This window comes from Aquarana catesbeiana, linkage group LG05, assembly GCF_042186555.1.
Source record: "Aquarana catesbeiana isolate 2022-GZ linkage group LG05, ASM4218655v1, whole genome shotgun sequence".
Classification (NCBI taxonomy): domain Eukaryota; kingdom Metazoa; phylum Chordata; class Amphibia; order Anura; family Ranidae; genus Aquarana; species Aquarana catesbeiana.
Window position 1 is genome coordinate 81,080,788 of NC_133328.1, and position 21,187 is coordinate 81,101,974.

Consider the following 21,187-nt stretch of genomic DNA (forward strand, 5'->3'; position numbering starts at 1 on the left):
GTTGTAATATCCACCTCATCTCCCCCACTGTTGTAATATCCACCTCATCTCCCCCACTGTTGTAATATCCACCTCATCTCCCCCACTGTATATACAGTATAGTATAGGAATTAGGAAGGAAGACTATTAGATGACTAGTGTTGTTTGTGTTTAGTGTTGTTTACAGGCTCTTACAGAATAGAAGCCGGCCGCCAAGCCGGCCAGATCAGATCCACGATGAGGGGTTAAGGGGTGATGACGTCAGTGCGCACCACCGCCGCCGCCGGGTGTACCAAGATGGCCGCCACTCCGGAGCTAGGCCGAAGCCGCGGCCTTTCCTAAGCCAGAGGCAGCGGCGCGCTCCGCGGAGTGCATGTGTGCCGATCCGAACAGGGTGAACTGTTTGGATCACGGATCACTGAAGATCCATTGCACCCCTACTATATACCTTTTCAACAAAAGATAAAAGACACAAACCTGCACAGTACAGTGTGCCATATGGTATATGCAGTACTACTCCCATTAAAATAAACTTGTAGTGTGCCCTGTGTAGTGCTCTCCATTTTATGACCCCATCATTACTCTTACCTGCTGTTCCTCGTCCAGTTCCGAGACCCTCTTCACATCACACTTGTTCAAAACAATCATTAAAGGCTGAAGGAAAAGTACAAAAAATGATCTTAATCACTTACAAGCAACGCTTATTTATCTGAATTCAACATTATGGAGGACAAACCTTATTGGCAAAGAGAGGACGGATGTTGTTGAAGAGCTCCAGCTGCTCCTCCAGGGTGTGACCACACTGCTCCGAGATGTCCATTACATAGAGGACGGCAGCACGAAGGTGAGCCAAAGCGGTGATAGCTTGCATCTCAATGGTGTTTCTCTCCTCCAGGGGGTGATCCAGAATACCTGGTGTGTCCACTACCTGCAATGTACCACAGTTATAGTGAACCATCTTTCTATCCTTGTGATACTGAAGTAAATTCTGACATACTATCTTTCTTTAAAAACAAAAAGGCAGACATGCCGTTTGTTCTTCTGCATGCTACCCTATGGTCAGGGCACTCAAGCAACAGCTCAGTCAGAGGGATATGGAGTAAGGGGCAGGGTCACAGGCAGAAACCCAGCACATGGCAGGATCAAAATACAAGTATGAAGATTTTACTAGAACATAGGGTCAAAAATCCAAAGAATCAGACTCATTACGTTACAGTTGGATATAGCCTTTGGTGCCATTTAAAAATATTTCAGTACACAAGAAATGAATTATGGTACCTTTTAAAACAGCAAAAACTAACCTGCCAGCGGAGGTATTTATAATCCATGTGCCCCACAAATAATGACTTGGTGGTAAATGCATATGGCTGCACCTCTACGTCCGCTCTGGTTACCTGAAAAACAAAGAGCAATCATTCAAGAGATCACTACAACCAACTATCAAATGTTCATATTTTCTAACGGCTTAAATTATATCAGTATGCTATTGTTTTAACAGTATAAAGATAACAGTGCATATTATACAATGCACAATACTATAGGGCAAAACAGAAACCAGTTAGGACTGAGCTTTGCAAAGGTGAGAATATTTCAGTGTAATTATTTTAACTGAACATGCTTACTTACAAAGTTTTACATAGTACTTAAGAGCAGTAACAGAGAGGAAATCTTCCAATGGGGGCACTTCTTCCTGTGACAACTGTCTGAAAGAGGATTTCCCTCATTTTGGAATGAGATCCTCTCACTTCCTGTTGAGCCTACAAACCTCCCTAATGAGACCAAAATAAAAACAACCCGACAGTGGTTTTAACCCTGCCCCACTCTATCCAAAATGAAAAAAAAAAAAAAAGTTTTGTCTTAGATATAATTTTGGAGCCTATCAAGCCATATCTGAATTCTACCTTTTGGAGTCAAGGAGGCCCTGCTGTTTGATAGCCTGGCAGGGAGCTGCCTGGTGTATGCGGCTCCATAGAAATGTTTGTTTGAGCTAAGATTAATAACAAGCAGTATGGTTTCTCACATAGGCTCACAGCACATGCCACCCTGAAGTGGGTGTAAATCTTAAAACTGGGCAAGGGCAGACCCATAAGATAATCATGCTCTGATTCACACAAATATGTTTCTTGCTTGGAGTTATCAGGTAACAGTTACTACATTAGGTTAATAACATGTTTGCTTAAGAGAACTATGTAGGTAGCGATTGTTGGTTGGTGAGCTGTTTCAGGCTTAAATAAACTGCAGAAACAGCAAGAGGAGTATGAAATCCTGAGCAGTACAATTGTTCTGGATCAATGATAAGTAGTACTTTACCCAGCAGATCAGAATAACAGCCTGGTAACTAGCACTTTCAGAAGGTGCTGGCAATAGCAGCCTTTATAGTTCTCTAACTACAGGTTTACTTACTACAGGCTTCTCACACTTGCAGTGTGCCTCTTGTGACAGACTCCCCGAAATGCACCAAATCCACCCAACACAGGTGCAGCTCTGCAGAGAAACCAAATCAGCTGCCAGGTTTTTTTTGTTTTTTTTGTCAAAGAATAATTGAACAAGCTGAGGTTAGAAGCCGATTGGCTACCAGGCATAGCTGCACCAGATTTTGCACTCTCCAGTTTTAGTAAATCAACCCCACTGTGCCAATGCAATTGACAAGTATTTGACCAACAGGGAACATTCCAGTGTAAAGTTATTCTACAATATTTTAAATGAAAATCCTGCCTAAAACTATCTATGCTTAAAAGTTTCCTCTGCCTCCTCCTGCTACCTATCCTGCTTAACCTATGTATAAAAGATCTGTATATATATCTTTTTTTTAGTCCACTCTGTTCCAGTCATGTGATTACATTTCAGTGAGTGGTGGCTGCAGGGGAGAGGAGGGAGTCCTTGACAATGGCTAGGAATTCCAGAAGATGTGATATCGCTCATAGCCCAGCCACTGGTGGAGCTCCCTCCTCTCCCTTGAAACTGAAGCTCACTGATAAAGGGAAGATGGAGCTGTGTGATTATGTGCCTGGACCAGAGCAGACTGAAAAAAAGGGAAGTATCCACATCCTGATTACACAGGTTAGTAAGAATAGGTAGTAGGAGGAGGGAGGTAGGGAACATTTTAAGCATAGTTAGTGTTAGGCAGCAATACCACTTTAAAAGTATCACCTTATATCAGTGGTTCTCAACTCCAGTCCTCGGGACCCACCAACAGGCCAGATTTTAAGTATTACCTTGGGGAGTTGCAGACTAGAATACAGCAATCACTGAGCAGCAAGTGATATCACCTGTGATGTATTTCAGCAATCTTGCAAACCTGGCCTGTTGGTGGGTCCTGAGGACTGGAGTTGAGAACCACTGCCTTATATAGTTCATTTGAGTGACCTATTTCCATTTAAAAAAACAATGTGGCTACTGGATGTTCTGTAATGTAACAATAGGTGCATACAGTAAACAACACCGCATATTGAGGTTGTGTTTCAGCAGCAACATGGGTGACTTTCCATATTAAAAAGAGTCAGGCCAAGCGCTTCTCTGCCACTCAGGAGAAGTCTTATATTTTTTCAATGAATACAAGGTTTCCTCTCATTGGCTGAGGTTGATATTGTGACATCATATGCCCATCTCTGCACTTCGGGCCAATCGGAGAATGCCTTATACCTACTGATATAAATATAGGGTTTCTCCAGATTGGCGGAGCAGCACTCTCTCTTTAATTCTGGCGGCAGACGGGATGTAGCTCATACTGCTGCCGGAAAGCACAACGCTATGTACTGTACGTAGCCAATGCTACCACAGTATACTACAGCACACACAACATCTGCATAGTTCCATGAAAACAGTTCACTTTGGCCAACTTGGCCCAAAACAAACTATTTAAAATGATAATAAAGCTGGAAAACCTAAGGCATAGTCCTAAAGCAGTAAATATGATATTCACCAAACATTCACTGCAGGTAAAACTTCCAGGTGTATGTGTTTTAACTGAATGTTGTTGAATCACCACCGGTGAGTATTTAGTTAAAGTCACACTTAGGGTCGGTTCACACATGGGCAACACGACTTTAACGCGACTTTGTACCGCGACTTCAACGCGGCTTCAGCGCGACTTTGGCACGACTTCGGCAAATTACGAGGCGACTTCAAGTCGCCTCCATGACGGGCGACTTCGCTGGCGCCCCCACCGTACCAGGCCGCATGCCCTCAACATGGGGGGTGCTTTGGGGCATGGGGGGCGCAGTGTGCGCCCCCCCCCAAAGCACCTTGTCCCCATGTTGATGAGGACAAGGGCCTCTTCCCGACAACCCTGGCCGTTGGTTGTCGGGGTCTGCGGGCGGGGGGCTTATCGGAATCTGGGAGCCCCCTTTAATAAGGGGGCCCCCAGATCCCGGCCCCCCACCCTATGTGAATGAGTATGGGGTACATGGTACCCCTACCCATTCACCTAGGGAAAAAAAGCGTCAATAAAAAAACCAGTACACAGGTTTTTAAAATAATTTATTAGGCAGCTCCGGGGTCTTCTTCCGACTTCGGGGGTCCTCTTCCGACTTCGGGGGTCTCTCCGCCGTCTCCTCCCGGTGTCCGCATCTTCTGCCGGCTCCTCCGCTATCTTCTGCAGCTCAATTGCTAGCGGTGGTCCGGACTTCTGCCTTCTTCTTTTCTTCCAGAGATGTTGACACGACGCTCTCTCCAGCTGGAATGGTCTCTGAACGCTCCGCAACGGACTTATATAGGCGGTGACCCCGCCCCCTTATGAGGTCACTGTCCCGGGGCATGCTGGGGCTGTGCCGTCATAAGGGGGCGTGGTCATCACCCGGTGACCACGCCTCCTAAAACGTCACAGACCCAGCATGCCCAGGGACTGTGACGGCATAAGGGGGCGGGGTCACCGCCTATATAAGTCCCTTGCAGAGCGCACAGAAACCATTCTGGCTGGGGAGAGCGTCATGTCAACATCTCTGGAAGAGAAGAGGGAAGAAGATGATCCAGAGGTCCGGACCACCGCTGGCAAAAGAGCGCCAGAAGATAGCGGTGGAGCCGGCAGAAGATGCGGACACCGGGAGAAGACGCCGGAGAGACCCCCGAAGTCGGAAGAAGATCCCGGAGCTGCCTAATAAATTATTTTAAATACCTGTGTACTGTGTTTTTTATTGACGCTTTTTTCCCTAGGTGAATGGGTAGGGGTACCATATGCCCCATACCTATTCACATAGGGTGGGGGGCCGGGATCTGGGGGCCCCCTTATTAAAGGGGGCTCCCAGATTCCGATAAGCCCCCCGCCCGCAGACCCCGACAACCAACGGCCAGGGTTGTCGGGAAGAGGCCCTTGTCCTCATCAACATGGGGACAAGGTGCTTTGGGGTGGGGGGGGGCCGCAGCGCGCCCCCCCTCCCCCAAGGTACCAAACCCCCCATGTTGAGGGCATGCGGCCTGGTACGGTTCAGGAGGGGGGGGGGGGGGCGCTCGCTCGTCCCCACCCCCATTCCTGTCCGGCCGGGCTGCGTGCTCGGATAAGGGTCTGGTATGGATTGGGGGGGGACCCCCCACGCCGTTTTTTCGGCGTAGGGGGGTTCTCCTCAAGGTCCATACCAGACCCAAGGGCCTGGTATGCCCTTGGAGGGGGAACCCATGCCGGATTTTTATTTAAAATTTGGCGCGGAGTTCCCCTCAAGATCATCTGAGCACAAGTCGCATGCCGAAGTCGGATCATGCGAGACGGCGATCCGACTTTGATCCGACTTCAATGATAGTCAATAGGCTGAAGTCGGATCAAAGTCAGATCAAAGTAGTACAGGGAGTACGCTCTGAAGTCGGAGCGACTTCAGTAGTGTCTATTAAGACGCTAGCGTTAACTCCCATTGAAACTATTTCTGGAGCGACTTGGGGCGACTTGAGGGCGTAAAAGTCGGATCCCAAGTCGCCCCAGTGTGAACCGAGCCTTACTACTTAGTTTATAAATATGCCCCTGAATATTATGGAATGTTTAAGCTGCATAGAGATTAATCACTTCAGCCCCGGAAGGATTTACCCCCTTCCTGACCAGAGCACTTTTTCCAATTTGGCACTGCGTCGTTTTAACTGCTAATTGCGCGGTCATGCAATGCTGTACCCAAACGAAATTTGCGTCCTTTTCTTCCCACAAATAGAGCTTTCTTTTGATGGTATTTGATCACCTCTGCCGTTTTTATTTTTTGCGCTATACACGGAAAAAGACCGAAAATTGTGAAAAAAAATGATATTTTCTACTTTTTGTTCTAAAAAAAATCCAATAAACTCAATTTTAGTCATACATTTAGGCCAAAATGTATTCCGCCACATGTCTTTGGTAAAAAAAAATGTCAATAAGCTTATATTTATTGGTTTGCGCAAAAGTTATAGCGCCTACAAACTAGGGTACATTTTCTGGAATTTACACAGCCTTTAATTTATGACTGCCTATGTCGTTTCTTGAGGTGCTAAAATGGCAGGGCAGTACAAAACCCCCCCAAATGACCCCATTTTGGAAAGTAGACACCCCAAGGAAATTGCTGAGAGGCATGTTGAGCCCATTGAATATTCATTTTTTTTGTCCCAAGTGATTGAATAATGACAAAAAAAAAAAAAAAAAATTTTACAAAAAGTTGAAACTAAATGATCTATTGCTCACACAGGCCATGGGCATATGTGGAATTGCACCCCAAAAAACATTTAGCTGCTTCTCCTGAGTACGGGGATACCACATGTGTGGGACTTTTTGGGAGCCTAGCTGCGTACGGGGCCCCGAAAACCAATCACTGCCTTCAGGATTTCTAAGGGCGTACATTTTTGATTTTACTCCTCACTACCTATCACAGTTTTGAAGGCCATAAAATGCCCAGATGGCATAAACCCCCCCCCCAAATGACCCCATTTTGGAAAGTAGACACCCCAAGCTATTTGCTTTGAGGCATGTTGAGTCCATGGAATGTTTTATATTTTGACACAAGTTGCGGGAAAGTGACACATTTTTTTTTTTTTTTGCACAAAGTTGTCACTAAATGATATATTGCTCACACAGGCCATGGGCATATGTGGAATTGCACCCCAAAATACATTCTGCTGCTTCTCCTGAGTATGGGGATACCACATGTGTGGGACTTTTTAGGAGCCTAGCCGCGTACGGGGCCACGAAAACCAATCACTGCCTTCAGGATTTCTAAGGGTGTAAATTTTTGATTTCACTCTTCACTGCCTATCACAGTTTCCGAGGCCATAAAATGCCAAGATGGCACAAAACCCCCCCAAATGACCCCATTTTGGAAAGTAGACACCCCAAGCTATTTGCTGAGAGGCATGGTGAGTATTTTGCAGCTCTCATTTGTTTTTGAAAATAAAGAAAGACGAGAAAAAAAAATTTTTTTTCTCTTTTTTCAATTTTCAAAACTTTGTGACAAAAAGTGAGGTCTGCAAAATACTCACTATACCTCTCAGCAAATCGCTTGGGGTGTCTACTTTCCAAAATGGGGTCATTTGGGGGGGGGTTTGCCACCTGGGCATTCCATAGCCTCCGAAACTGTGATAGGCAGTGAAGAGTAAAATCAAAAATTCACGCCCTTAGAAATCCTGAAGGCGGTGCTTGGTTTCGGGGTCCCGTGCGCGGCTAGGCTCCCAAAAAGTCCCACACATGTGGTATCCCCGTACTCAGGAGAAGCAACAGAATGTATTTTGGGGTGTAATGTAACATATTCCCATGGCATGTTTGAGCAATATATCATTTAGTGACAACTTTGTGCAAAAAAAAAAAAAAATTGTCTCTTTCCCGCAACTTGTGTCACAATATAAAATATTCCATGGACTCGACATGCCTCTCAGCAAATAGCTTGGGGTGTCTACTTTCCAAAATGGGGTCATTTGGGGGGGTTTTGAACTGTCCTGGCATTTTATGCACAACATTTAGAAGCTTATGTCACACATCACCCACTCTTCTAACCACTTGAAGACAAAGCCCTTTCTGACACTTTTTGATTACATAAAAAAATTATTTTTTTTTTGCAAGAAAATTACTTTGAACCCCCACACATTATATATTTTTTTTAAAGCAAAGGCCCTACAGATTAAAATGGTGGACGTTTCATTTTTTTTTTTTTTTTCCACACAGTATTTGCGCAGCGATTTTTCAAACGCATTTTTTGGGGAAAAAACACACTTTTTTAAATTTTAATGCACTAAAACACACTATATTGCCCAAATGTTTGATGAAATAAAAAAGATGATCTTAGGCCGAGTACATGGATACCAAACATGACATGCTTTAAAATTGCGCACAAACGTGCAGTGGTGACAAACTAAATACATTTTTAAAAGCCTTTAAAAGCCTTTACAGGTTACCACTTTAGATTTACAGAGGAGGTCTACTGCTAAAATTACTGCCCTTCGCCTTAGCGCGAGAGCAGGGGGGACAGGGGTGCTTTTTTTTTTTCTTTATTATTTTTTTGATTTTCTATCTTATTTTTAAACTGTTCCTTTCATATTTTTTTTTTTAAATCATTTTTATTGTTATCTCAGGGAATGTAAATATCCCCTATCATAGCAATAGGTAGTGACAGGTACTCTTTTTTGAAAAAATTGGAGTCTTTTAGACCCTAGATCTCTCCTCTGCCCTCAAAGCATCTGACCACACCAAGATCGGTGTGATAAAATGCTTTCCCAATTTCCTAATGGCGCTGTTTACATCCGGCGAAATCTAAGTCATAAAATGCTTGTAGCTTCCGGTTTCTAAGGCCATAGAGATGTTTGGAGCCACTCTGGTCTCTGATCAGCTCTATGGTCAGCTGGCTGAATCACCGACTGCATTCTCAGGTTCCCTGTTGAGACAGGAGAGCCAGAGAAAAACACGAAAGACGGTGGGGGGGGGGGGGCATTCCCTCCCACGGCTTGTAAAAGCAGTCTAGAGGCTAATTAGCCGCTAGGATTGCTTTTACATGAAAGCCGACCGCTGGCTGAAAAGAATGATACCAAGATGATACATAAACCTGCAGGCATCATTCTGGTATAACCACTCAAAGTCGTGAATGGCGTACCTGAAGACAAAAAAATGGTTAACAATAAAGCACAGTAAACGGTAAAGTATAAAAAATTGCATACCTGAAAAGCAAACATGATAAAACATAATAACAATAAAACATTGCAGAATAGAATACAGTAAAAAAGAGCAGAACAATAGAGAGAGAATAGAGAGAGAGAGAACAATAAAACGACAACTATTTTTTTTTATTTTATATTTTTGTTTGTGTTTTTTTTTTTTTACACTTTTTTTGTAACTAACTTTTATAACTGTAACCGGTTCCAGGTTCGGGTCTCTCAAAATGCGATGGCATCTTGGGAGACCCTGTGAAAGTGTGCCTAGTCTGTGCAATGCTGTACCCTACGCTAATACTCAACTAGTGAATGGTAGCGTTCAAAACATTCACCAATGCAAAGACCAGGATTGTCAGGACAGGAGGGACAATAATAGCGGGTGTCACGTCTATATCCGCGCTTGCTGCAGACACAACATCTTTTTTGGGGGGGTTCGTTGGGTAGGGGTACTCGGGAGGACATAGTTACATAGTAGGTGAGGTTGAAAAAAGACACAAGTCCATCAAGTCCAACCTATGAAAAAGACCTATGACATAAAGAAAATGCCTCTCATGCAGCCGACTGCATTTGGTTGGGGATGTGAATGGGGGAATTACGGGCGCTGCAGAAGCAGTGGGTTCCCAATTAGGATTGGCGAATGCAGCAGGAAGGGCACTATGGGCACGACGGGCCTGTGTTTGTCTTTTTGGTGGCAGCGGGACACTACTTGTGCTTTCCACCTCACCAGCTTGAACTGCACTCATGGGACTCGCCACGTCACCAAGTGTTACTGCAGTGCTGGTTTGACTACGACCGGGGTGTACTAGGCCGCTGGTGCTGGCCAGTTCACCAAAACGCTACCAAAAAAACTGTTAGCGATCGCAGGGATCAGGCCTGACTCTGCGAACGCTGCAGTTATGCGTTTTGTAAGTGACAGTGATCGATCGATACTGCACTTGGGTGGGCTGGGCCGGGCGGAGGGGCAAAACGCAGGTGCTAGCAGGTATCTGGGCTGATCCCGCTAACACTGCGTTTTTGGGAACCCTAAACTGCTGGGGACGCTAGTATAGATCGGATCAGATATTGATCCGTTCAGATACTATACCACTAAGGGAGGTGTACGGTGCGTGCGTGGGTGTTAGCGGTACTGGCGCTAAACCTGACGCTGCCTGGGGCTGGTGCTTGCCAGTTCACCAAAACGCTACCAAGAAAACTGTCAGCGATCGCAGGGATCAGGCCTGACTCTGCGAATGCTGCAGTTATGCGTTTAGTAAGTGACAGTGATCGATCGATACTGCACTTGGGTGGGCTGGGCCGGGCGGAGGGGCAAAACGCAGGTGCTAGCAGGTATCTGGGCTGATCCCACTAACACTGCATTTTTGGGAACCCTAAACTGCTGGGGACGCCAGTATAGATCTGCTCGGATCAGATATTGATCCGTTCAGATACTATACCACTAAGGGAGGCGTATGCTGCGTGCGTGGGTGTTAGCGGTACTGGCGCTAATCTGACGCTGCCTGGGGCAACGCACATCACTGCCGGGTGATCAGGGGGCTAAACCTTTATTCGGTAATAAGCGGCGGGTGCCCTGACACTATAAAAAAAAATAAACGAACTAACCAGCGTCACCTGTAACACTTATACGGTGATCAGTGGTGAAAGGGTTAACTAGGGGGCAATCAAGGGGTTAAAACATTTATTAGGTAGTATATGGGGGTCCCTGTCACTATAAAACGCTGACGGCGAACCTAAATATTTACCTCCCTAACTAGCGTCACCAGCGACAATAATACAGCGATCAGAAAAATGATCGCTTAGCGACACTGGCGACAGGGGGTGATCAAGGGGTTAAAACTTTATTAGGGGGGGTTAGGGGGGTACCCTAGACCTACAGGGGGCTAATACTCGCTGCCCTACCACTTCTAACTGTCACAAACTGACACCATGCAGTAATCAGAAAAAAAAAAAAATAAAAAAACTGCTTGGTGTCAGTTTGTGACAGGGGGGGGAGGGGTGATTGGGGGGTGATCGGGGGGCGATCGGGGGTGTTTTGTGTGCCTGGCATGTTCTACTGTGTGTGTGTGAGTTTTGTGCACTTACATGTCTTCTCTCCTCGGCGCCGGAACGGAAACTGCCGAGCCGAGGAGAGATGACATCACATCCTCTGCCTGTGTGTACTACACACCCCGCCCCGCCCGCGGGAGGCAGATCACGTATGGGTACGTGATTCTGCCTGCCCGTGCCATTCTGCCGACGTATATCGTCGTTAAGCGGTCGGCAAGTGGTTAACTAACGTGAATACAAACAAATCCTGATTAAAATAACACAAACCTTATTTATAAAGCTGGATTTACCGACATTTGGATAGCCACACAAAAGCAAGGTACGTGTATTGGGGTCAATAGATGGCAATCGAGACAGATGTTGGCGAACTGTAAAAAAATTTAAAAAAAAAACAGGGTATATTTATATATAGATATAAATTTCAAATGACATCAACCCCCTTTTCAACACTAAGCACATGGGACTCTTGTACATAACACAGGACTTCTGCACATCTGTACAGCCACCTCACCATAGATAAGAGTAGAAAGTATTGCAACAGAGAACACTAATAAAAATGACCTAAATGTAAATGTAAAGTGGAAGTCCATGCTAAAACTATAATCCCTGCATCTATAGACACCCACAATCTAACACTAACCTATTTAGCCCTGTAAAGGAAAAAAATGAGTTTACATACCTTTTCTGAAGCTGATCTGACCCGATCCCACACTGAGCTGTCAGCCGCAGCTTCGCTGTGTAGGTGGGTGCAGATGACACATCAGACAACGGAAGCCCTATAGTAACTCTATGGGTGACTTCACTTCCCAGTCATTTCACAGCCATTGTCGGTTGTGTCCTTTTGTAGAGCTTCTGCCGCTGGAGATCGGGTCTGATCGGCTTCAGAAAAGGTATGTATACCGATTTCTTCTTTACAGCTTAGATGCAGGGATTTTAGTTTTAGCATGGACTTCCACTAAATGTATTTCCATTCAAAGCACAACATTGTCCTCTCAAAACAGAAAGTTATTACAGACTTCCACAATCTCAAAAATGTTTGATATATCAATCAAATATTAATGTATTCATCGATATAAGTGATATTTTTATATCACAGAATTAGAGATGGGCGGACAGGCAGGGATTTTAATGCAGAAGAGAAATGCTTTGTCACTTCTATATTAAAGTTACTTACTAGCCTGTCCACTCTTGTACAGTAAGCTGAGCAAGCGCAGCTCAGTGTACAAATTTGGCAATGCCGAATCTGAATAACTCCCGCACTTCACTTCTGTCTGCATTTGGGGCCGTACACCCACACCAATGCCAGATTGGGAGCAGCGTCTGTGCAGCCACTATGTCCAAAATGCCATCAATGGAACTGCCTGCACAAGGATGCATGGAACATCTGTGCATCCCTGTGTGAGTAAACACAGCCCTCCAAGGACATACACTTTGATATATGAATGAGGCTTAAGCATTTGGGCCTTAAAGTGACTTAACCACTCCACTTGCTAAAAGGACAGGAAGGATAGAGGTATTGAAAGGAGATAAAGTAGTTTCCACAACTCTTATTTAAGGATTTCTAGCAAGCTGTGACAATACAGACAAATCAATAAAGAGCCTGTGCACAGGTACTATTAGATGGGGCAGTAAGAGGAATGGTTTGGGTCATTTAGATGTCCCATTAATATTTGCAGCCACACGACCCAAGACATGTACAATATATAGACACTGTAGTACATGGAAATACCTTGCTCCAAATACTCCAAACTCTGTTTCTGCCTTTTGATAATGGTGCACATGCGCCCCAGAGCGGCTCGTTTCAGCTGTTTGCAACGATATAAAGAGTCCCCATATTTCATCAACCTCACATAATCCTTGGCCACACTGAAACAGAACACAGAAACAGTCAGATGAGCTTAACAGGATAAATTATCAATTATGAAAAAAATTAAATCCTCACTCACTTGTCAATTAGGTTCTTGGCGATATTTATCTGTCCCAAAGCCAGTTTGTAATGGTCTTTGTCATACAGGACATTCATTAAATCTGCATAAAATGGGTGCACATCCTATTGAAGAGAAAAAAATACATGTAATGATGTTCTCTGGAACACATGAAGAGTATTTTTTGCACCTTGCAACACAATTGACTAATTACACTCTCTTAACCACTCCAGCCCCAAAAGGATTTACCCCCTTAATGACAAGGCCATTTTTGTAATAAGGCACTGCGTTAATTTAACTGCAATTGCGCGGGCGTGCAGTGCTGTACCCAAATAAAATATATGTCCTTTTTTTCCCACAAATACAGCTTTCTTTTGGTGGTATTTGATCACCTCTGCAGTTTTTATTTTTTTGTGCTATAAACAAAAAACAAACAATTTTGAAAAAACCCAATATTTTTTACTTTTTGCTAGAATACATATCCAATAAAAAAAAAAAAAAAAAAATTGATCAGTTTAGGCAAATATGTATTATTCTATATATTTTTGGTAAAAAAAAAAAAAAAAATCGCAATAGGCGTATATTGATTGGTTTGCGCAAAAGCTATAGCGTCTACAAAATAGGGGATAGATTTATGGCATTTTTATTATTATTTTTTTTACTAGTAATGGCTATGATCAGCGATTTTTAGCCAGACTGCGACATTGCGGCAGACAGATCGGACACTTTTGACACTTTTTGGGACCAGTGACATTATTACAGTGATCAGAGCTGAAAATATGCACTGATCACTTGCAGGGAAGGGGTTAACCAAGGGTTAAGTGTGTCCTAGGGAGGTGCTTTCTAACTGTGGGGGCAGTGTACTGACTGGGAGTACAGAGAGATCGCTGTTCCTGATCACTAGGAACAGAGAACAGAAAAACACTCTGTACTCCCCTGTCAGGACGGGCGCAGCCACAGTATCTCGTTCACGAAAAGATGTACGGGTACGTTGTTTCAGGCAATAGGGCCGCCCTGCCACAGTATATATGTGGTGGGCAGTCCTTAAGTGGTTAAAGCGGTTGTAAATCGCAGATGTTCTAAAAAAAATACCTGCAAGGCAATGGCATAATGTGCTAGTATGCATCGCATACTAGCACATTGTGAAATACTCACCTTGGAATGAAGCCCTCCAGACCGTTTTCGCTGTACTGTCGCCGCTGAGAGGGCTGACAAGTTCCCCTGGTCTTTCTTCTGGGTTTGCCCGCTCCAGCACTGTGACTGGCCGGAGCCGCAATGACGCATGCACATGGGAGCCCTCGCTTCCGGTAGAAAGCTCTTAAATTCCGGCAAGGTATGCCGGACCTTCAGAGCGCATGTGCCATTGATGTCACTGGCTGCTTGCAATTATCTCCTAAATGGTGCATGTTTAGGAGATAGTCATGTTACCTAGGGTTTACCACTGCTTTAAAGTGATACTAAAGTCTTGTTTTTTTTTGGTTAACAATAACAAACATGTTTGCACAGGGCAGCCCAGATCCTCCTCTTCTCGGGTCCGTCCCTCCTGTTGAGTACCCCCACAGCAAGCAGCTTGCTATGGAGGCACCCAAGCCGTAGCTCCGTGTCTCCATTCAGACACGGAGCCATGGCCCGCCCCCTCTTTCTGCTCATTGGCTCACTGACGAACAGCAGTGGGAGCCAAGGAGCAAATGGCACTTTGCTGCTGTCTCAGCCAATGAGGGAGAGTCCCAGACAGCCGAGTCTCTTGTGCAAAATTGCTGGATCGAGATGGGGCTCAGGTATTAGGGGGGTTGCTGCACAAGTATTTTTTATCTTAATGCATAAAATGCATTAAGATAAAAAAACCTTCTGACTTTACTTTCGATAGAGTGGAGAGGGATTAGAACACCCATTAGGTTTTTATTGCTGTTTGTGTTCCAAGTAAGGAGATTCACCCTATTTGTCCTGTTCACCATTATCATTGAAAGTGAAAGTAAAAGAAAATCTCAAATTTTGGGTTTTACCAGAAAAGTAATAGAGGGGAAATCTTCCAATAGAGACACTAGTTCTGGTGACCTAGGGGTCACCAAGGAATTCCCTTAATTTGCAGGACTTTCCTCTCACTTCCTGTTTGGCTATGGGACCGGAAGTGAAGGGAAATCTCCCCAATGGGACACAGATGGCGGAAAAAAAAATCTGACAAGAGTTATAACCTTCCCTTACTTTATCCAAAATGAAAAAAAGAGTTTTGCTTATAGTTCAACTTTAATTTCCGGTTAACAGAAATTCTGCAACATGAATCTTCAGCACCAATAACTCTTTCTGCTGCTTCACGTAAGCGCACTTCTTTGCCTTCCCATAGGGAGAAAAAAAAAATCAGGAGATACTCACGTCCAGTTTAGGGAAGTCTGTGAGAATCTGCGAGAGTCGATCATGGTAATTCTGCTGTGTATATTTGACTTTTCTCATATAAAAGTGTCTGATCCGGTGAATCTGATAATGTTTGTGGATAACTGTTGGCGTCTTTCTCTGAGTTTTTGACAAAGTGAGGTCAACAAAGTCCTGCAAGACAGAAAACAACAATGAAAATCCTCAAAAGAGATCTGTAATCACTCCAGATTTTGTTATGAGCGGCAGACAAGTAATGTTCTGCTGCAAAATCCAACCTATGTAAGTATTTGGGCAAAACAGTTACTAAGCACAGGTGCATGGACAAGCCCTGCATCTGCAGCACAATTTAAAGGATAACTGTACTTAGAGGCAACCTAATCTTAACAGCCTCCCCCGCCCCTCCATATATTAAATACCCCAGATCAGCATCCAATCTGCAACTAGAGCCACAGCCTACCCTGGGGTACGCATTACTGCCAATGTCTGACTTTTCTTCATAAGCCCTAATAGAGAAGCTGTCTACTACTCATTGATCTAGGCCAGCCATTCTCAACCAGGGTTCCTCCAGAGGTTGCTAGGGGTTCCTTGAGCTGCGGCTGATGAACCACCTATTTGATGATGTCTACAGAGTTCAAGGTTCAGCACAACTTGGCAAAGCCAGCAGCATGACACCAAATATCTTTTTAGCTGTCTTTAAAGTGGTTGTAAACCCTTACAACACACTTTTACCTACAGGTAAGCCTAAAAATAAGGATTACCTGTAGGTGCTGTAAATATCTCCTGAATCTACACGGTTTAGGAGATATTTACAATTCCCCGTACAAGGACTTCTTCTGCGCATGCGCCGACCTATTTGGCGCATGCGCACTTTGGAAATCTCACACTGTGCCATTCCAAGAGAAGATCATGTCGTGACTGGTGGCGTGGGAGTGACATCACGCAACTTCGGCCAGTCACAGAGCCGGAGTCCGCGACCCCGGGAGGAAGATGGACGCTTCCAGCCGGCAAGGAAATCGGGGAAATCGCAGGCTCCAGGTGTCAGGTAAGTGACACATAATGGGCTACTATGCCATGCATAGTAGCCCATTATGCTTTACCTTTGCAGGGAAACAAAGAGGAAGTAAACCCATCAGGGTTTACTTCCTCTTTAAGGGGGACATTCTTCCTATTGACCACCAATGTAAGGAGCATTACTCCTATTGAGCCCTGATGATTTGGTTTTAGGAAGGGTTCCTCGAGACATGAAAATTATTTATGTGGTTCCTCTAGGGTTAAAAGGTTGAGAAAGCCTGATCACAACAGGGTAACAAAGTACAAAACTGTTTCAATCTTTCCTTTTAAATCTTATCTTTATAAAGTGACTCCTTCCTTCGCCCATGTAGGCCAAAATAAATGGAGCTGCTTTTCTCTCTTCCCTCTCCAGTGGAATCCACAAACCCTTTCTTCACTCCTCCATTCACCCCAAGGACACATAGTGAAATACCTGGAATGTCTAGGTATAGGTAAACCTATGACTCACTCACCCTGTGAAAGTGCTTTTACCTTGTAATTGGCAGAGTACCATCATATGGGGGCAGGAAATGATTCATAGCCCTGTGTAAGCTCTAAGAATTCTGTTTAGGAATTATAGGTGGCTTTCTTTTGCTGGTACTATACCCCAAATATTTTGTGATGAAAATGAGACAAACAGATACCAGGGAGAGATTTTATCTATTTCCAATGATAATTTCAGGGTTATAGCAGGTATCCGCGCGCAGAAAAATAAAAAAAAACCTGCCTCGCATACTAGCACATTATGAAATACTTACCTTAGAACGAAGCTCCCGCAGCTCTCCCGGTCACCGCTGAGGGAGCTGACATGTTACCTCAGCAGTTCTTACGGGATTGCTGGCTCCGGCAATGTGAGTGGCGGCATGCGAGCGGGAGCCCTATGTTCTGGCGGACCTGCAAAGCACACACGCTGCTGACGTCAGTGGCTGCATGCAGGGTCAATATCTACCAAACCGTGCTGCTTGCAGGACCCAAAGATGCTGTTTGCGGGACTTTTTCCAATGTCCTACAAGTGCACCGCCCCAGTGTGAAAGCACTCGGGCTCTCACACTGGGGCTGCAGGGGAGGCATTTTTCAGGAGCTTTACAGGTGCTATTTTTAGCCCAAAAGCACCTGAAAAGAGACTCAGTGTGAAAGGAGTCTTAAAAGCATGTACATGTGTTTTTCATACACTTCTATTGAAGTCAATGGTGCCCAAAACACATCTTTCTGCATGAAAAAGAAAGTCTCTGTACCTCTTCCAAAAACACACTGTAGGGAACTGCACAGATGTGGATGGGACTCCTAGGAAATTATGTCAAAGGAGAAATATGGCCAAAGCTTGTTTGTCTGTACTTCTATCGATCACAGCAGTGCAGTTCGTTCTGCACTCTTGTGACCTATTTGCAGCCAACTGAAGCCCGCTGACAGCTGATGTCACAGAGCTGGTCCAGGATGGGGAAGGATGACCATATGGTCGGGATCCAGCCGGGAAGCCTGGACCAGCACCTGGCTCAGCCTCGCAGCGAGCCGCTGATAGCCTGAGCCGGCCACTCCTGCACCCTCCACAGTGACAAAGCAGAGAGCCGCTGACTGACAGTCACCAACTCTCCACTCAGGGAGCTCTGAGAACTGAGAGATCGGTGGTGTTTGATCGCTCAGTTCTCAGTCTTAGAGCCGGCAGGGAGCTGAGGCTGCATCCACCTAGGTAAGTATGATTCACCCAAAAAAAATCTCCCCATACTTCTCATTTAAATTGGTTGTCATGTTTTCCTGCGCCCAGGTGTGACCCTTACCTAAGGTCCCATGCACACAGGTTGTATGCCCATGTGCGTCTCACACACAGGTCCAGCGTATGTGTCAGACGGATGTACATTCTGGTCCAGGTAGGTATGTCTGCTTTAACACAAAGCTCATATGATGGGAACATAACAACTGGTACTGAGGACTTCCCTGAACACGTGCTTATCGTCTGACCAGTGGTGGCCTGTGCATTAAGGGCGCCGCCCCCTCTCTCCTGCCACCCCCTCTATCACCAATAGATAAGATTCATGCATTGCATGAATCTATGGCCGCCGCTGCCACCCGGTCCCTTTTCGGGCGCAGGGCAAGCTGAATTACAGCGGCGGGGGTGTTTTTGAAGCACCTGATCAGAGCCATAGGCTAGAGCCATGACTATTCGCTTTCCTAACACTAAACCGCCTCTCCGCCGATCAGGTGCTCGGGTCTGTTACCTGATTGGCTGAAACAACAGGCGCCGCTATTGGACGCCTATCAGGAGGACGGCAGGAGACACATGGAGGACCCTGCTCGTCGCCCGCTGCCCCACCAAGACAGGGTGAGTGCCGGGCAGACGGCGAGCGGGGGGGTCACACTAGGGGCATTCAAGGGCACAGTTGGCAGCACTTGATGGGCACAGTGGCTGCAATTGATTTTTCAAAATTTTTTTGCGCCCCCAAAAAAATTTTGAGCACCAGCCGCCACTGCGTCTGACTGTCATGGTTATCCTACAGGACTGCGATCCTGACAGATCAGTACATGAAGACAGAGGATGAGCAGCCAGAGATCTGATAATACTATAGAAGAAGTGACATTCCTCCCCCATAATACAGGGTAAGGACTAGAAGTCAGGGGACACGCCGATCACAGCTCTCCCACCACTCCGGCCTCTATAAGAAGATCCTGGGGACTCCTCCCCACCATATGACCCGGAGAGCGCACACTGCTGGCACCAGACACAACCCTGGTGGGTGGCAGGGAAACTCTCCACGTGTCTCATGTGGCCCGGGCTACTGTCACGTGTCGCACAGCGGGGCCCCCGCCGGACACCCCCAGGTTTACACAGGAGCCTCATTCCCGGACTTACCTTAGCGGTGGGTACCACCATAATCTTCTTGAAGTTGTAGAGCGCCATGTCTGCGGTGCGTGCTGCCCCGACCCGGACTCCGAGAGAGTGGAAGGGACCGGAAACCAGCCGTCTGAGAAAAGAGGAAGCGGAAATCCGAGCCAAGCACTGGAGCGGCCATGATGATTATGGGCATGTTTGCCAGACGTTTGACGGCTGTATTTTCCCAAGCGGCCTCATCTTTTATTTTTAATTTAATGTGTTACTATAGCAATGGTTTCTACTGACAGCTGGTGTAAGGGGCCCTTCCATTCTGACCAACAATGTAAGGGGCCCTTCCCTAAGGACTACCACTGTAAGGCATAGTTCCTAACTGTCCCTGACTTGGAACAAAGTCCCTCTGTCTCTCTTTCCTCCTCATTTGTCCCTCATTTTGGTCTGATCTATATAATTGTGTATAAAATGCACTTTTTATCTTTCAAAAAGTGTTTCTCAGTGCTAAACGTTTCATCCAATTTCTAAATTGCTGCATTTGTAAATTTCAAAATCCAGTATATAGTAACGGTAAAAAGCACATGTGGGCTTAACTAATTTTTTGGGGGGAAAATTCTCCTTTAAGGGGGTATGTCCTATGCCTACATACATTTGCTAATAGGTGTCCCTCGTTCTCATCTCAGAAAGTTGGGAGGTATGCTGTAAGGGGCCCTTCCATAAGGACTACCAATGTAAGGGGCCCTTCCATACAAACCACCAATGTAAGGGGCCCTTCTCTACTGAACACCGGTGTAGGGGCCCTTTCATACTGACCATCAATGTAAGGGGCCCTTCCATATTTACCACCAATGTAAGGGGCCCTTTTCCACTGACCTCCAATGTAAGGGGCCATTTTCCACTGACCTCCAATGTAAGGGGCCCTACTCCACTGACCCACAATGTAAGGGGCCCATTATTACTGACCACCAATGTAAGGAACCCTTCTATACTGACCACCAATGTAAGGGTCCCTTCCGTATTTACCACCAATTTAAGGTGCCCTTTTCCACTGACCTCCAATGTAAGGGGCCCTTTTCCACTGACCTTCAATGTAAGGGGCCCTTTTCCACTGACCTCTAATGTAAGGGGCCTTTCCATACTAACCAACAAGTTTAAGGGGCCCTACTCCACTGACCCACAATGTAAGGGGCCCTTTATTACTGACCACCAATGTAAGGAACCCTTCTATACTGACCACCAATGTAAGGGGCCATTTACTATTGACTATCAAGGTAAGGGGCCCTTTTCCACTGACCTCAAATGTAAGGGGCCCTTCTATACTGATCAGCAATTTTAAGGGGCCCTTCTCTACTGAACACCTGTGTAGGGGCCCTTTCATACTGACCACCAATGTAAGGGGCCCTTCCATATTTACCACCAATGTAAGGGGCCCTTTTCCACTGACCTCCAATGTAAGGGGCCCTTTTCCACTGACCTCCAATGTAAGGGGCCCTTCCATACTGACCAACAAATTTAAGGGGCCCTACTCCACTGACCCACAATGTAAGGGGCCCTTTTTTACTGACCACCAATGTAAGGAACCCTTCTATACTGACCACCAATGTAAGGGGCCCTTTCATATTTACCACCAATGTAAGGTGCCCTTTTCCACTGACCTCCAATGTAAGGGGCCCTTTTCCACTGACCTCCAATGTAAGGGGCCTTTCCATACTGACCAACAAGTTTAAGGGGCCCTACTCCACTTACCCACAATGTAAGGATCCCTTTATTACTGACCACCAATGTAAGGAACCCTTCTATACTGACCACCAATGTAAGGGGCTATTTACTATTGACTATCAAGGTAAGGGGCCCTTTTCCACTGACCTCAAATGTAAGGGGCCCTTCTATACTGATCAGCAATTTTAAGGGGCCCTTCTCCACT

The 21,187-nt window shown here is 45.6% G+C and overlaps 1 protein-coding gene across 1 annotated transcript in view; it reads right to left on the reverse strand.

Moving 5' to 3' along the window:
- The window catches only part of GTPBP4 (GTP binding protein 4), a 45,226-nt gene extending 25,800 nt beyond the window's left edge, over window positions 1–19,426 (reverse strand). The window contains exons 1-8 of the mRNA XM_073629906.1: window positions 19,291–19,426; window positions 15,396–15,566; window positions 13,047–13,150; window positions 12,830–12,966; window positions 11,368–11,468; window positions 1,281–1,373; window positions 716–907; window positions 568–633 (exon numbers count right to left, since the gene is read on the reverse strand). Of these exons, the coding sequence (XP_073486007.1) occupies window positions 568–633; window positions 716–907; window positions 1,281–1,373; window positions 11,368–11,468; window positions 12,830–12,966; window positions 13,047–13,150; window positions 15,396–15,566; window positions 19,291–19,338 (912 nt within the window). The 5' untranslated portion in view covers window positions 19,339–19,426. The remainder of the gene's footprint in view (window positions 1–567; window positions 634–715; window positions 908–1,280; window positions 1,374–11,367; window positions 11,469–12,829; window positions 12,967–13,046; window positions 13,151–15,395; window positions 15,567–19,290) is intronic.
- Window positions 19,427–21,187: the final 1,761 nt, after the last annotated feature.